This window comes from Loxodonta africana, chromosome 6 (genome assembly GCF_030014295.1).
Source record: "Loxodonta africana isolate mLoxAfr1 chromosome 6, mLoxAfr1.hap2, whole genome shotgun sequence".
NCBI lineage: Eukaryota > Metazoa > Chordata > Mammalia > Proboscidea > Elephantidae > Loxodonta > Loxodonta africana.
The window spans coordinates 48,968,605-48,986,106 of NC_087347.1; the positions used below are offsets into that span (position 1 = coordinate 48,968,605).

The following is a 17,502-nucleotide window of genomic DNA, read 5'->3' on the forward strand; positions in this document are numbered from 1 at the left end:
AACTCTCTGCTTATTTCCCTTTCCTTTTATCTCTTGAGAGATAAAAGGTGGTGCAGGCCACACCCCAGGAAAACTCCCTTTACACTGGATCAGGGAGGTGACCTGAGTAAGGGTGGTGTTATAATCCCACTCTAATCCTCTTTAGCATAAAATTACAATCACAAAATGGCGGACAACCACACAATACTGAGAATCATGGCCTAACTAAGTTGACACATTTTTGGGGGGACACAATTCAATCCATGACACACACACAAGGCAATGGACCCATGGAGTGTTGGTAGAAGATATCCCACCCAACCATTCCCCAGGCAGTCCCCCTCCTTGCACTTGAGAAGGGACAAGTCCCACTTGCTGGCCACATAAGATGTGATCTGTCTGATTACCCGCATAACCTAGCCAGAGGTATGCACTCCCCCTCAACCCATCCTCCTGATTTGAGACAGCACAGGGTCCCATACCCTAACCACCTCACCTGACAGGGGGACCACAACATGAGAATACTTTATTTTCTCCTCCCAACCCAACTCCATCCAGTAACCCCCGCTTGCCCACCCAACAAACAAAACTATGCACGCTCCTGTGCATGTACTAACCTGCCACCTACACCCCTACCAAGGGCCCGGTGGGAGGCAGTGGCAGCAAGACTGTGAGAGAGCCCACCTGCTGCTCCCTCCATCTTTCCCCCGCCTGGCAAGGGGTAGAGGAGATGCAACTGCATACGCACCCCTCTGCTGCCCGGTCATGGATTGAATTGTGTCCACCCAAAAACTATGTGTCAACTTGGTTAGGCCATGACTTCCAGTATTGTGTGGTTGTCCTCCATTCTGTGATTGTAATTTTATGTTAAAGATTAGGGTGGGATTGTAACACTACCCTTATCCGGGTCACATCCCTGATCCAATACAAAGGGAGTTTCCCTGGGGTGTGGCCTGCACCACCTTTTATCTCTCAAGGGATAAAAAGGAAAGGGAAGCAAGCAGAGAGAGGGCCTCATACCACCAAGAAAGCGGTGCCAGGAGCAGAGTGCATCCTTTGGACCTGAGCTTCCTCTGCTGAGATGCTCCCAGGCCAAGGGAAGACTGATGACAGAACCTTCCTCCAGGCCGACAGAGAGAGAAAGCCTTCCCCTGGAGCTGACACCCTGAATTTGGACTTTTAGCCTACTTTACTGTGAAGAAATAAATTTCTCTTTGTTAAACCCATCCACTTGTGGTGTTTCTGTTATGGCAGCACTAGATGACTAAGACATGCCCCATCCTCCCTCGCCACACCTGGTGCAAGGTGGAGGATGTGCCATTGTGAGCACATCTACCAGGTGCAACTCCTCCATTAACTTGCCCAGCCAGGGGCAGAGGAGCCATGACTGTGCACAATTACCACCTGAGGCCTTTTCCTCCCTCCCCGCCCCCAGCAGCACCACTGTGTACACATCTGCCAGGCACAACTCCCTCCATTAACCCACCCATTGAAGGGCAGAGGAGCCATGACTGCATGTGTCTCTCCCCATAGCCCTTTCCTCTGTCCCCCCAGCCACTGTGTGCACATCTGCCAGGTGCGATTTCCTCCCTTAACCTGCCCAGCGAGAGGCAGAGGATCCGTGGCTGCATGTGCATTCCCCCAAGGCCCTTTCCTCCCCAGAGCAATGCGGAGGCACAGCAAGTGTGCACACATCTGTCCGCTGCATCTTCCTCCCTCTCCCCACTCACCAACAGGCAGATGCTGTGTGACTGAGTGAGCATCCACCTGCCATTCTTTCCTCCCTCACCCTGCCCAGGAAGAGGCGGAGGTAGAGTGACAGCATGCACATCCTCTGCTGCCTCCCCTCTACCACACACACACTCGTAACCCGTGAGAAATGATGACCATGCTGCTGCACCCACCACACGAACTGCTCTACCTGTAAGGAGAGCACAACTCCCTGCTGCTGTGCCACCAAACTGGAGATTGAGAGAGGCCAAAGCCAGACCAACCCACCTCAGCCACCCTGCAAGACCATTAAACAGAGACCCAAGCTCATACACCTACCAGCTCATACACATACCACCTGACCAGTCCAGCAACCAGAGCACCATGCCAGCCATACCTGTCAGGAATCGTAAAAACAAAACAAAAAAACAGGGCCCAGCAAAAAATTACACAATTGAAAAATAAATACAATAAAAAAAAAATAACTCTTTAATATTCTTGAGACAACAGACAATAGCAAATCACCTAAAGAAACACGGAAGGATGGCCCCAGCAAATGACCAAAATAAAGAACCAGAAATCTTCCCTGAAGAAGAAAAGGTAATGGAGCTTCCTGATGAGGAATTCAAAAGACTTGTGTATCGGGTCCTCAAAGAAATCAAGGAGAACACAGCCAAAACTATGGAAAACACAAAATGCTAAGAAGAATTCAGGAAAGCAATACAAGGACAAAATGACAAGATAAACAGACAATGGGAAATTACACAAAAACAGCAACTAGAAATCCAGGAGCTTAACAATAATTTCAGAAATAGACTACTCAAAGGAAAGTCATAGGAGTAGAATCAAAACAATGGAAGATAGGATCAGTGGAATAGAAAACAAATTCCTTGACACTAATCTGTCTGAGGAACAATTAAAAAAAAAAAAAAATGAAGGAAGCCTAACAGTTATGTGGGACACAATCAAGAGGAATAACTTATGCATGATTGGAATCCCATAAGAAGAGTCAACAAAAAGCACAGAGATAATTGTTGAAGATTTGCTGACAGAAAGCTTCCCTAATATCATGAAAGATGAGAAAATAACCACCCAAGAAGCACAACGAACCCCATACAGGATAAATACCAAGACAAATTATCATCAAACTTTCCAACCAAAGACAAAGAAAGAATCCTGAAAGCTGCTTGAGAAAAACAAAAGATCACCTACAAAGGGGCATTGATAAGGCTAAACTCCGATTACTCAGCAGAAACCATGTAACCAAGAAGGCAATGGGATGACATACATAAAACCTCGGGAAAAAAAAAAAAAAAAACTGTCAACCAAGAATTACGTATCCTGCAAAATTATCTGTCAAATACAATGGTGAAATTAGGACATTTCCAGATAAACAAAAATTAAGGGAATTTGTAAAAACCAGACCAACTCTACAAGAAATGTTACAGGGAATCCTTTGGACAGGAAACTATGACCACCAGACAACAAAATGAGATTAAAACCCAGGACAATACCAGCCAGCTATCAATCCAGATAAGAACTCAAAAATTAAATAAAGCTAAAAGATGGAAAACAGGGAATTAGAGGCATCAATCTATAAATTATGACCACTTCAAAATATAAAGGGGGAATAGAGGGTATATGTTTAGAATTTCCATATGGAGAGGAAGTCAGGGCGATATCAAGAAATAAATTACTGCTTTAAACTTAGGAAGATAAAGGTAAATTTCAGGGTAACCACAAAGAAAGTTAACAAACCTACTCATCAAAATATAAAAGAAGAAAATCATAAAAACTCAGTACACACAAAACTGACAAGGAAGGAAATGAAAAGACAAGCCATGATTTAAAAACAAACACAAAAACTCAGCACAGAAAATTCAGCTGAATGCAGAAACCATCAACACTCACAAAAAAAAGAAAGCATAACAAAAATGACAGCAATAAACTCATACCTATTGATAATCACACCTGATGTAAATGGCCTAAATGCACCAGAAAAGAGATGGCAAATGGCGAAATGGAGGAAAAAAAACATGACCTATCAATATACTATCTGCAAGAGACACACCTTAGACACAAAGATATAAATAAACTAAGACTTAAAGGATGGAAAAAGATATATCAAGCAAACAATAACTAAAAAAAACACCAGGAGTGGCAATATTAATCTCTGATAAAATGGACTTTAAGGCAAAATCCACCATAAAAGACAAGGACATTATATAATGATTAAAGGGTCAATATACCAAGAGGACATAACCATAATAAATATATACACACCCAACGACACAACTCCAAAATACATAAAACAAACTCTAACAGCACTGAAAAGAGAAATACACTTCCTCGATAATACTATGAGACTTTAACACACTACTCTCAGTGAAGAACAGAACAACTAGAAAGAAACTCAACAAAGACACAGAAGATCTCAATACCACAATCAACCAACTTGACCTCTAGGCATATACAGAACACTTCACCCAACAGCAGCAAAGGACACATTCTTCTCCAATACTCATAAATCAGTCTCCAGAATAGACACATTTTAGACCATGAAGCAAGCCTCAAAAAATTCAAAAACATCACAATAATACAAAGTACCTTCTCTGACCAGAATGCTATAAAAATAGAAATCAGTAACAGGAAGAACGAAAGAGACTAAAACCTAATACCTGGAAATTAAATAATACCCTGCTTAAAAACTACTGGGTATAGAAGAAATCAAAGATGGAATTAAAACATTCCTAAATTAAGGGAGAATGAAAACACAACATACCAAAACTTTTGAGACAGAGCAAAAGCAGTGCTCAGAGGTCAACTTATACCAATAAATGCACACATCAAAAAAGAAGGGCTAAAGTCAAAACATTAACCCTACCACTAGAACAGTTAGAAAGAGTGCAGCAAAGGAAGTCCATAGTCGCCAGAAGAAAGAATAAAAATTAGAGCAGAAATAAAGGAAACAGAGAACAAAAAAAAAAAAGGAAGAACCAACAAGCCTAAAAGCACATTCTTTGAAAGGATCAGTAAAATTGACAAACCACGGACAAATTGACACATGAAAAAAAAAAAAGGAGAAGATGCAAATAACCCATATAAGAAATGAGATGGGCGACATTTCAACAGTACCAACTTCAGTAAAGGGATTATAACAATACTACAAAAAAATTGTACTTCAACAAATTTGAAAACCTACAGGAAATTGACATATTTTTAGAAATACACTACCTACCTAAACTAACACAAACTGAGGTAGAAAATTTGAACAGACCTATAACAATAGTAGAAATTGAAGAAGTCATTAAAAAAATTCCCAGCTTCGCTGAAAAATTCTACCAAATATTCAGAGAAGAGTTGACACCAATTACATTCAAACTATTCCAGAACACAGAAAAGGAAGGCGTACTCCCAAATTAATTCTATGAAGCCAGCATAAGAGCAAAGACATCACTGAAAAAGAAAACTACAGACCAATAATCTTATGAATACAGATGCAAAATCCTAGCCAACAGAATTCAACAGCATATGAAAAAAATAATATATCACAACCAAGTAGGATTCATACCAGGCATGCAAAGATGATTCAACATTAGAAAATCAATCAGTGTAATCCTCCACATAAATAAAACAAAGAAAAACAATCACATGATCATCTCAGTTGATGCAGAAAAAGCATTTGATAAATGTCCAACACCCATTCCTGATAATAACTCAGCAAAATAGGAGTAGAAGGGAAACTCCTCAACGTAATAAAGGGGATATATACAAAACCAACAGCCAACATTATCCTCAACAGAGAGCGTCTGAAAGCGTTCCCCTGGAGAAAAGGAAACAGACAAGGATGCCCTTTATCACCACTCTTATTCAACACTGTATTGAACGTCCTAGTGAGAGCAACAAGGCAAGGAAATGAAATAAAGGACATTCAGATTGGTAAGGAAGAACTAAAACTATCCCTATTCACAGATGATATGATCCTATACATAGAAAATCCTAAAGATTCCTCAAGGAAGATACTGAAACTGATAGAAGGATTCAGCAAAGTGGCAGAGTACAAGATCAACATACAAAAGTCAGTTGGATTCCTCTATGTCAACAAAGAGCACTTTGAACAGGAATTCAGGAAACTACCATTTACAATAGCCCCTCAAAATATAAAATAGTGAGGGAATACATCTAACCAGCGATGTAAAAGATTTATACAAAAAAAAACTACAAAACATTACTGCAAGAAACCAAAAGAGAACTACATAAACGGAAAAGCATACCATGCTCTTGGTGAAGAAGACTTAACATTGTGAAAATGTCTACTCAAAGCAATATATAGATGCAATCCCAATCCAAATCTCAACAGTATTCTTCAATGAGATGGAAAAACCAATCACTAACTTTATATGGAAGGAAAAGAGGCCCTGAATACATAATGCATTACTAAAGAAGAAGAACAAAGTAGGAGGCCTCACACTACCTGATCTCAGAACCTATTATGCAGCCACAGTAGTCAAAACAGGCTGGTACTCTTACAATAACATAGACCAATGAAACTGAATTGAGAACCCAGACATATACCCATCCATCTATGGACAGCTGATCTTTGACAAAGGACCAAAGACTATTAATGGGGAAGAGAGTCTTCAACAAATGGTGCTGGCAAAACTGGGTATCTATCTGTAGAAAAAAGAAACAGAACCCATTGCTCAAACCATACAGAAAAACTAACTCAAAATAAGACCAAAGACCTAAATATAAGACCTAAAACTATAAAGACCATGGAGGAAAAATAGGGACAATGCTAGGGGCCCTCATATATGGCATAAATAGGGTACCATACATAACTAAAAATGCACACACAGCAGAAAATGAATTAGATAAATGGGACCTCCTAAAAACTAAACCCTTACGCTTAACAAAAAACTTCTCCAAAAGGGTAAAAACAGCATCTACTAGTTGGGAAAAAAGAAATTTTTTTTTGACTATGACATATTCAACAAGGATGTAATTTCTAAAATTTATAGAAAACTTCAACACCTCAACAAAATAAAGACAAACAATCCAATTAAAAAATGGAAAAAGTATATAAACATACTCAAAGAAGACATTCAGGCTGCTAACAAACATATGAAGAAATGCTTGCAGTCATTAGCAACTAGAGAGATGCAAATCAAGAATACAATGAGATACCATCACATCCTGACATTACTGGTACTAATTAAAAAAGAAAATAACAAATATTGGTGAGGTTGTGGGGAGACTGGGACTCTTACACACTGGTGGTGGGAATGTAAAATGGTACAACTCCTATGGAAAACCATATGGCACTTCCTCAAAAAGCTAGAAATAGAAATACCATATGATCTAGCAATCTCACTCCTAGGTATATACACTAATGAAATAAGAACCGTGACAGGAATAAACATGCACGCCCATGTTCACAGTAGCAAAAAGGTGCAAACAGTCTAAGTGCCCATCAACAGATGAATGGATTAACAAACTAGTACATACACATGATGGAATACTATGAAACAATAAAGAATAATGACTAATCTGTGAAACATCTTACAACATGGATGAATTTGAGGACATTATGCTAAGTGAAATAAGTCAATCACAAAAGGACAAATATTGTATGAGACCATTATTATAAAGTAACAACAAAAGTAACACACCAAAAAAATTATCTGATGGCTACCCAGAATGTGAGGAAGAGGGAGGGAAAATTAATAACAACAACTAGTTGCCGTTGAGTCAATTCTGACTCATAGTGACCCTATAGGACAGAGAACTTGCCCTATAGGGTTTTCAAGGAGCAGCAGGATTACAACTGCCAACCTTTTGGTTAGCAGCTGAGCCCTTAACCACTACACTCCAAGGGCTCTACCAGGATACTAGACACATGATGAAGGGGAAGGCAATAGATATTATGGGAGAAGTCAGTACAACATAACTAAGGCAAGAGCAGACACCGAGAGGAACACAGGAAAAAAAGGAAACTATGGTAACTACTGGAACCCTAGTGGCACAGTGGCTAAGGGCTCGGCTGCTAACCAAAAGATGGGCAGTTCTAATCCACCAGCCATTCCTTGGAAACCCCATGGGACAATTCTACTCTGTCCTATAGGGATGCTGTGAGTCGGAATCGACTTGTTGGCAACGGGTTTTTTATTGTAACTACTATACCATATACAATCCTACAACAATAGTATTAACAAAGTTTACAAATGGATACAAAGATATGCCAAGTGTGGGAGGGTGTAAGGGAGCATATCCACCAGTAGATACAAGTTTTGTGGTGGATATTTCTAAATACATGACTGCAGGTGCTTCTCATATATTAACATAGAAAATAGAGCACACAAGTGACACAGTCAGGGAAATCTCTTAGACATAACCAAATGCCTTGCATGATGAAGTTCCTAGGCTCAAACGCAAAGGACCATAGACTCATGGGATTTCTATGTCAATTGCCACAACATAGTTTATAAAGACAACGTTCTACATCCTACTTTGGTAAGTAGCATCTGTGGTCTGGAAAGCTTGCTAGCGGCCATCTGAGATACTATTGGTGTCTTCCAGTTCCGAGCAAAGGAGAATGAAAAAAACCAAAGACTTGGGAGCAATGAGTCCAAAGGTCTCATGGACCACATGAACCACAGCCTACATGACCCCAAGACCAGAACTAGATGGTGCCTGATTACCACTACTGAGAGCTCTGTCTGGGATCACAACAGAGGCTCCCAGACACAGCTGGAGAAAATGTAGGGAAAAAAAAAAAAAGACCAGACTTACCGTTCTGATAGAGACTGGAGGAACCTCTAAGACTATGGCCCTGTGACACCCTTCTGATCTGGAACTGAAGCCGTTCCTGGAGACCACTTTCCCGCCAAACAATAGACAAGCCCATAAAAGAATAACACCTGAGAGGAAATGTGCTTCTTAGAACAATCAATTATACAGGATCAAAAGGGCAATATTTTCCCCAAAGCAAAAATGAGAAGGTAGAAAATCAGGAAACACAGAGTGCTCACACATTGTGGGGAATGAAGCCAAGGCCATGAACACTTTATGTACAAACTATTGGATGGAAATCTAATTTGCTCTGTAAACTTTCACCTAATGCACAATTAAAAAACAACAACAAAAAAGGCAACATGTACAAGTAGAAATAGCTCGGGGCTGGGATTCAGAACATCTAGATTCTGTCATGTGTTGACTGTATGACTTTGAACAAACTATCAAATACAAGCTTCTCCATTGGTAATAGAGACAGTGCACAGCAGTTCTTTCCCTCTACCTTGTACAGTTTGAAAGCAGGCATAAAATTAAATATTCATGGAAGTCTCCTGAAGTCTTAGAAGAAAGTATTTTATAAATCCAAAGTAATTTCAAAAATATCTATTCAATAATAAAATTCTCTTTGGGGAATGTTTTAATCTAAGAAAAATAATGAATATACACTATGTGTAAGGCACTGGGTTAAGTGCTGAGAAACATGATGTAAACTGAAAATTGTCCTTTAAGTTCAAAGCGTAAACAAAATCAAAGAAAAATAACAAACTGGGGAAAAATACTTATCACAAGAAAACCAATTGCCCAAATAAAGATCTCACAGAAATCACAAGACTAATCACTCAACAGAAAAATGCGCAAAAGATGTTAACAGTTTAAAGGAAATAGAAATTGCTCTTAAACACACAAAATGCTCACCCTCATTCACAGTGATAAATAAAAAACACAACTATCAGATTGGCAAAAATTAAAACTTTTATAACACTTTGTATTATCGTGGTGGTTGGGAAGAAATTAACGTATCTCCTACATTGCTGGTAGGAGCATTGATAGAATTTCTATGAATACATATATATATATATATGTATTTTTATATGGATCCCTGGTGGCACAGTGATTAAGAACTCTGCTGCTAACCAGAAGGCCAGCAGGTTTGAATCCAGCAGCTGCTCCTTGGAAACCCTACAGGGCAGTTCTACTCTGTCCTACAGTGTCACTATGAGTTGGAACTGACCTGATGGCAACAGGTTTTGGTGTGTGTCTATATACATATGTGTGTGCATGCACATGTATGTGTGTGCGTGCGTGTGTGTCGTGTGTGTGCCTAAAATCCACATACCCTTTGACACAGCAATTACACTTCTGGGAATTTCTTAGATACACTTGTGCACACATGCAAAATATTTTATGCATAAATTTATTAATTGCAGAAGTGTTGGTAATAGCAATAGAATAAGCTAAATATCCATTAATGGGAAATGCTTAAATATAGTTGGTCCATACAATGTAACACTATATACTTACAAAGAATGAAAAAGCTCTTTATGTACTTTATAGATTAATCCCACAGGCAAATTGTTAACATGAAAAAAGATGCCAAATGCCATTTATAGAATGCTATTTGTATTTTGCTGGAGAAATGAATGTATGTACATATGTGTTTCACATAAAGATATACCTATACAAATACATATGTATAGAGAAAATACTCCTAAAAAGAGGAATATAAACCTTTATATAACCACATCTAGTTGCCTCCAAGTATAGAAATGTCTGGCTGGCTATGGGACAGGGATGGGAATAACTTGTTTCAGTGTGTATCTCTTTGAATTTTGAACTACATAAGCATGTTACCTATTTAAAAAGTTGAAAAAAATTAAAATTAAAGCTTAACATATAATAGGTTTGACTCAAAATTTTAAGTGGCAAATCCAGCCCCCTAGTTTTACAGCTAATTCTTAATATAGGTGTTAGTCATAAGGCATTAGTCAAAAGTCACAAAACTAATAATGTAGTAGATACAGGACTTGTGCTTAGGTCTGACTGGGCGTTTCCATACAGGTTGCCTAAGAGTTTAGGTCAACACATTTAACTATTCTCTACTCAAGTAAACCCAAAAGTTCAAAACTTAATTTTGGTGTGGATGCAGTAAAAACAGTAATACTGTAACTTGCTGGAAGAAACAAGACTTGATATCACTCTGAAGGGCAATGTGCTAATTCTTACAAAGAACATTAAAAATGCTCACAGCCACAGAGACTGGAGAAACTCTGAGAGTATGGTCCCCAGACACCCTTACAGCTCAGTAATGAAGCCACTCCTGAGGTTCACCATTCGGCCAACGATTAGACAGTCCCATAAAACAAATGAGACTAAATTGGCGTACCAGCCCAGGAGCAAAGATGAGAAGGCAGGAGGAGACAGGCAAGTCAGCAATGTGGAACCCAAGGTCAAGAAGTGGAGTGTGTTGACATTTCCTGGGGTTGGCAACCAATGTCACAAAACAGTATGTGTATAGTTTAATGAGAAACTTGTTTGCTCTGTAAAACTCCATCTAAAATACAATAAAAAAAATTAAAAACAAAGTGGAAAGAAAAAAATGCTCACAGCCAGCCAAATACATTGTGAAAGAATAGAGGAAGTTTCCTGAATAAACTGAATGCTTTGAAGGTCAGCGGAGCAAGGGTGGGAGTTTGGGGACTACGGCTTTAGGGGACGTCTAAGTCAATTGGCAAAATAAATTCTATTAAGAAAACATTCTGCAGCCCACTTTGAAGTGTGGCATCCAGGGTCTTAAACGCTAACAAGCGGCCATCGAAGATGCATCAATTGGTCTCAACCCACCTGGATCAAAGGAGAATGAAGAACACCAAGGTCACAAGGTAATTAAGAGCCCAAGAGACAGAAAGGTCCACATGAACTAGAGACTTACATCCTCCTGAGACCAGAAGAACTAGATGGTGGCCGGCCACAACCAATGACTGCCCTGACAGGGAGCACAACAGAGAACCCCTGAGGGAGCAGAACAGTGGGATGCAGACCCCAAATTCCCATAAAAAGACCACACTTAATGGTTTAAGACTAGAAGAATCCTGGCGGTCATGGTCCCCAAACCTTCTGTTGGCCCAGGACAGGAACCATTCCCGAAGACAACTCATCAGACATGGAAGGGACTGGACAATGGGTTGGAGAGAGATGCTGATGAAGAGTGAGCTACTTGTATCAGGTGGACACTTGAGACTGTGCTGGCATCTCCTGTCTGGAGGGGAGATGGGAGGGTAGAGAGGGTTAGAAACTGGCAAAACGGTCATGAAAGGAGAGACTGGAAGGAAGGAGCAGGCTGACTCATTAGGGGGAGAGTAAATGGGAGTATGTAGTAAGGTGTATATAAGTTTATATGTGAGAGACTGACTTGATTTGTAAACTTTCACTTAAAGCACAATAAAAATTATTTAAAAAGAAAAAAAAGGATAGAGGAAGAACTTGTTTTATCAGACACTAAACTTTATTATAAAGCTATTTATATTGAAGAGGGTATTGGTGGTTCAGTGGTAAAATTCTCACCTTCTGTGTGTGAGACCTGACTTCCATTTCTGACCAATGCACCTGTTAAAAAATTTGTCAGAAGCTTATGGGTTTGCTATGATACTTAACAGGTTTCAGTAGAGCTTCCAGACTACGATGGACTAGAAAAAAGGCCTGGTGATCTTCTACTGAAAATCAGCCAATGAAAACCCTGTGGATTACAAGAGCCTGGCCCGCAACTGATCATGGGGATGGCACAGAACCAGACAGTACTTCATTCCACTGTGTATGGAGTCACGATGAGGTGGGGGCCAACTTGATGGCAGCTAACAACACATATTGAAAGCAATATGGTAAAATAGATCAATACAACAGATTGTAAAACCCAGGTATGGACATACACAAAATTTTAATGTATGATAAAACTGCCATTTCAAATTAAGGAGAAAAATGGATAATTCAATAAATAAAGTTGGGACAACAAGCTAATCATTGGTTAGAAAAAAATAGATACATATGCCATATGCTAATAAATTATGGGTCAATCACTTAAAAGTTCAAAAAAAAGTAGAAATATGAGATTTGATTAGATGTAAATAGAAACTGCACAACAAATTAGAAGGCCAACTGGAAACAAATGTGACAAGTTATTTTTTCTAACACATAAAACCTTGAGTCTAATTTCAAAACTAATTTTTTTAAGGTATTCATATTTCCCACATCAAGGAAAAACCATAATCTAAATAATGATGGCACTACTCAGACAGTAGAATAGCTTTCTGATAATTTTTCTTCTTTTCAATTGTCTTTTTTTTTTTAACATGTGGAACAGGGGAAAACAGACTTTAAAGTCAGATAGACCTGAGTTCGATTCCAACTCTGCCACTTAAAATTTGACACCTTGAGTAAATTATTCTACATTTCTGTGCATCTTCTTTCATCTATAAAGCAAGAATATCTGTCTCAAAAGGTTGCTATTACATGTGATTAAGGACAACTACACATTAAATGCCTATAATTGAGCCTGGCAAGTGCAAAAAAAATGGTAGCTAGTATTATCATTGAAATTCCTGTTAGAATTTTGTTGACCTTTTCCCCATTTAATTAAATTATTTTTCTGCTTCAACAGAACCAAAAGGCAAACAACTTTCTGTTCTGAAACATAGTTCCACACTCCCGGTGTTCTTATCTTTGGCATAATTTTCTCAAGAAATTCTGCAGAACTCTTTTCCCTATTTTATCTACGTAAATTCACAACCTAAAATTATTTTGTAGTCTTTAACCCTGTAAAAATATTCACTTAAGTTTTCTATAAAGCAAATGATAGCTTAATTTGTAAAGAATGTCTACCCCAAGCATTGTGCTTTTAAAGATGTATCTATGTGGGATCAAACTGACAATAGCAACTCAACCGGTTAGATAGGAAGCTTAGGGAGAAGTGAGTTTATGTTAATGAAAAAAAAAAAAAAACGTTAATGAGGGAGGAATAATTCCGAAAAGGATGAGAATGGTTGCACGACTTGAATGATGTAATCAATGTCTCTGAATTGTACATGTAGAAATTGTTCAATTTGGTATATTTTTGTGTATTTTCAACAAAAAAATAACTTCTTTAGCAGTTCTGCTAGACAGGTATCACAGGACTATTTCTATGGCACAGAAATTCTTTCATCTACATTTTGATTTAGCAGGTCTTGGATGAGACCCTCAAGTATTAAGTATATCAGGTAATTAATCCCAATGATGAACCAAGGCTTGGGAACTATCACCTTATATCCCAAAACCCATTTGTTTGGGTCTGCAGCAAACAGCAAGAGGCTAAGTGGAAAGCCATGACCTTTGGACTGGATTCCTAATTTCGCAATTTAACAGCCACATGGCCTTGAATACATTTCATCTCCTTTGAGTCAGTTTTTCATTAGAGAAATCTGTGCTCACAATGTTACGATATTCACAGCAACATTATCTAGCTGTGCCTGGGGCAGAGTAGGAAATTGGTGACCCTCTTGGGTGCTGTAAGAAAAATGAGGTTTTAGTCATAATTCTTTTATCTAAATCCTGTGGCTAAATCCATATACATGGGAGGTATATACCAACTACACACATACACAACATACATAAATTTTTTTTTTTTTTTTACGTAGCACACTATTATTCCCTGCCACTTATAACTTCCAAGTCCACTCAACATAAATGGAAAACAACTTTAAGATCACAAAATAGTTCATAAGAAACTAAAACTAAAAAATAAATTTTGCCCTTTTAAGACAGAAATAGCTAGTAAGCTGGTAGTCAGTTTAGGGGCTGGTATAATCAGCTCTGATACAATACTATCTGGGTTCAAATCCTAACGCTACTGATACCACTAAGAAACACCAGAGCAGGATATTTAACCACTTCTGTGACTCAGTTTCCTTATGTGTTAAATTCAACAAATTATTAGATGTCAAAGTCCCAAGAAAAAGGAGCCCTGATGGTGCAATGATTAAGCACTCAGCTGTTCAAAGGTTGGCAATTCAATTCCACCAGTCACTCTGTGGGAGAAAGATGTAGCAGTCTGCCCTGTAAAGACTGCAGCCTAGGAAACCCTATGGGGCAGTTCTACTAACAGCACACAAGTGCTGGACAGGAGACATTGGGTGGCACAAATGGTTACTCAACTACCACCTGAAAGGTTGATGGTTCAAAGCCAGAGGTACCTCAGAAGACAGGCCTGCGGGTCTACTCTGTAAAAGTCACTGCCTTGAAAACCTTATGGAGCAGTTGTATTGCGCACATCCTGGGTTGCCATGAGTGAGACTTACTTGACAACCAGGAGCCAGGCATTGTTAGGTACCACCCACCACCCTTACCACAGGTGATTATCCCAAGGATTAACTAATGTAATGTATATCAAGTGTTTAAAATATCTATCTGACACAGTAGCAAAGAGAAAACTTAAAGTATCAAGTTTTCAAGCACAGCCTCTGAAGGCGTGCCAACTGCTATGACCAAACCGTGGCTTTGTTACTTCCCACTGAATGACCTTGTTATTAATCCTTCTGTACCTCAGCTTCTTCATCTGCAAAATGGAACAGTACTTACAGCTCCTATGTCAACAATATATGCACAGCACCTACAACAGCAGTCAGCAACCCAGAAAATGCTTACTAGTGTTAGCTATCATTATCACACGGTGCCTAGTCTGACATTCAAAAAGCACTGTCAATGTTAGCTAATGTATCCTGCCTTGGATTTTTTTTTTTTTTTGGCCAAATAAATTACAAACTAGAAACGTTCATGTCACTAAATAAATTTTGCAAAACCTTGAAAACATAGTTTCTAGGAGTTAAGAACAGTACTTTACCATTACAAGCCTGTTATGTTGTTTATATATTTTAAACTGTAAGTGTGAACCCATTGATTTTTATCAGCATGATTTATGTAATAAAGCTACATTAAGTGTGAAAATGCCTCTATCTAAAAAACAACCTTGTTCCCCAGAATTCTCTATGGGTTACTGGGAGAAAAAAAAAGCATATACCACAGAACCCTAAAGTCACTAAACAAAAATCAACCATGGATTTACATTTTTTTATTTAGAAATGTTTGTACTAGTACAGCAAAACTAAATTTTAGAGATGCTGGATATCATTAGCTTAGATATCATTAGTTTATTACAAAAAAAAAAATGGAGATTATTTACATGATGAAAGATTTCAGAACTTCAGTGGAATGGGCAGCTTCATGTGATGCCATTTCAGTATTGATTTATTTCAATCTACATACTTTCCAAGGATGTCACCATCTCTAAATAAGAAATAATCCTGTAAAAAAAAAAAACCGTTAGTTAAGACAATTAACAGTAAATAAGTTCTTTTTAAAGTTACTAAGGTTACACACCTTGTCATCCAGAACTACTTTGGTGCCTCCATATTCTGGGAGAAGAACTTTATCTCCAACTTTCACGCTAACTGGCTGAATTTCTCCACCCTTAACAAAATAAAGATATTTACCGTTAGCTCACCAAATGTTTACATGTAACTTTTAAACCACTATAATCAACCATATATGCTTACTCAAAAATGTTAAAAATGCATTTAATGGGCAAATAATATAATTTAGTTGACAACATTTTCTTTTCACCAACAGCAATATACGCTTTTACTGCTAATTCTTCAGTCATTAACATCCCCTTAAAGGGTTACACTTTTAAAACAATACACATGTCCCGACTTAAATCCCCATTTCAGTGTAAATGTTCAAGGGGTTATGCTGGAAAAGCTAACTTTAATTAACTAAAGCCAACTCCGTATTTGTTAAATATTAACCTATTAACTATACAAAATATACCAAAATGGTCATGTTTACCTTCTTACAACCTACAGAAGTTTTCTGTACTTTAAAACATAAACTTCTTTTGTAATTAATTTATTTTCCCTCCAACGTACAGATGATTTCCAGGGGAAAAAGCTGATGCAGAGGCCCAGAACTTCCCAATGCTTAACTCCAAGATAGCTTCTTGCTAGAACTTTCTCTCTTCAGAGCCATCTGGAGGATGCATTTAACATACTTCACCTCAAGGGCATTTACTGTGTATTCTGGCTGACACACTTAAGAGACCTAAGATCCAGCCACTAAATCCGAGAATACCTGGAATGGTAATTCAAACTGTTCCTTTCATAGGTATTCCAATAAAACCGCTCTAAATTCTTAAAGCCCTGGCACTTTAACTGAACCGTAATCTTTCATTTTAACTGTAATTTTAATAATCTGGAAATCACCATCCTAAAAATCTCACAATCATTTTTTGTCAAAGAAGCAGATTAAAGGTGGTTGAACCACGGAATGATTTTAAGATGGCACAGCTATTAAAAAGGCTGCTTTTAATAATAAACCATGATTTCTTATTCCACCGTTTCCCTGCGCACACAAAAAAATTTTTAGACCTCGTTTACCTTTCCTTTAGACCCGGATCCAACAGCTACTACTGTTGCTTGCAGTACTTTTCCTTGAGACTTTTCTGGAAGCATAATGCCTCCTTTGGTTACAGTTTCAGCTGCACTCCTTTCCACCAATACTCGGTCAAAGAGGGGAAGAAACTTCCTAAATGCCTGTCCTGCCTGTAGAGACGAAGTTTTTACTTGTAGCAAAAAATCACATTCTGAACAAGCAATACCAACGAAGGCGTTACATCGAAGGACACATTCTAGCTCTCAAAAATAAACACCAAAAATCATATTACTAATAGAGGAATCAAATTTCAATGTTCCACTCTACAGTCCACGTTTAATTTTCCATTCCCTGTATCTGTTAGCAGTCGTCGTTGCTCTTCCAGTCAGTAACTGTACCAGCTTTAAGTGCAATTTCAGCTTATTTCAAGGTCAAGTATTTTCCTGCCGCAGGTTTTTCTGGAAATTTTCAGGAAATGTAGACAATCCCCCTTCCTGGGTCATGCTCTTTCTCCAACAGATTACACAAAGACCCAGCGGAGAAGTAAACTGGCCGCCCCGCGTG

General features: G+C 38.5%; 1 protein-coding gene across 2 annotated transcripts in view; it reads right to left on the reverse strand.

Annotated features, from left to right (window-relative positions):
• The window catches only part of LOC100665006 (10 kDa heat shock protein, mitochondrial), a 66,013-nt gene that overhangs the window by 48,108 nt on the left and 403 nt on the right, over positions 1–17,502 (reverse strand). The window contains exons 2-4 of one of the 2 annotated variants that reach the window (XM_010602603.3): positions 16,944–17,108; positions 15,889–15,978; positions 15,566–15,812 (exon numbers count right to left, since the gene is read on the reverse strand). In XM_010602603.3, the coding sequence (XP_010600905.1) occupies positions 15,762–15,812; positions 15,889–15,978; positions 16,944–17,108 (306 nt within the window). In that variant the 3' untranslated portion in view covers positions 15,566–15,761. Of the gene's footprint in view, positions 1–15,565; positions 15,813–15,888; positions 15,979–16,943; positions 17,109–17,502 lie in introns of those variants that run through there. The other variant, XM_010602605.3, reaches the window with a different exon arrangement.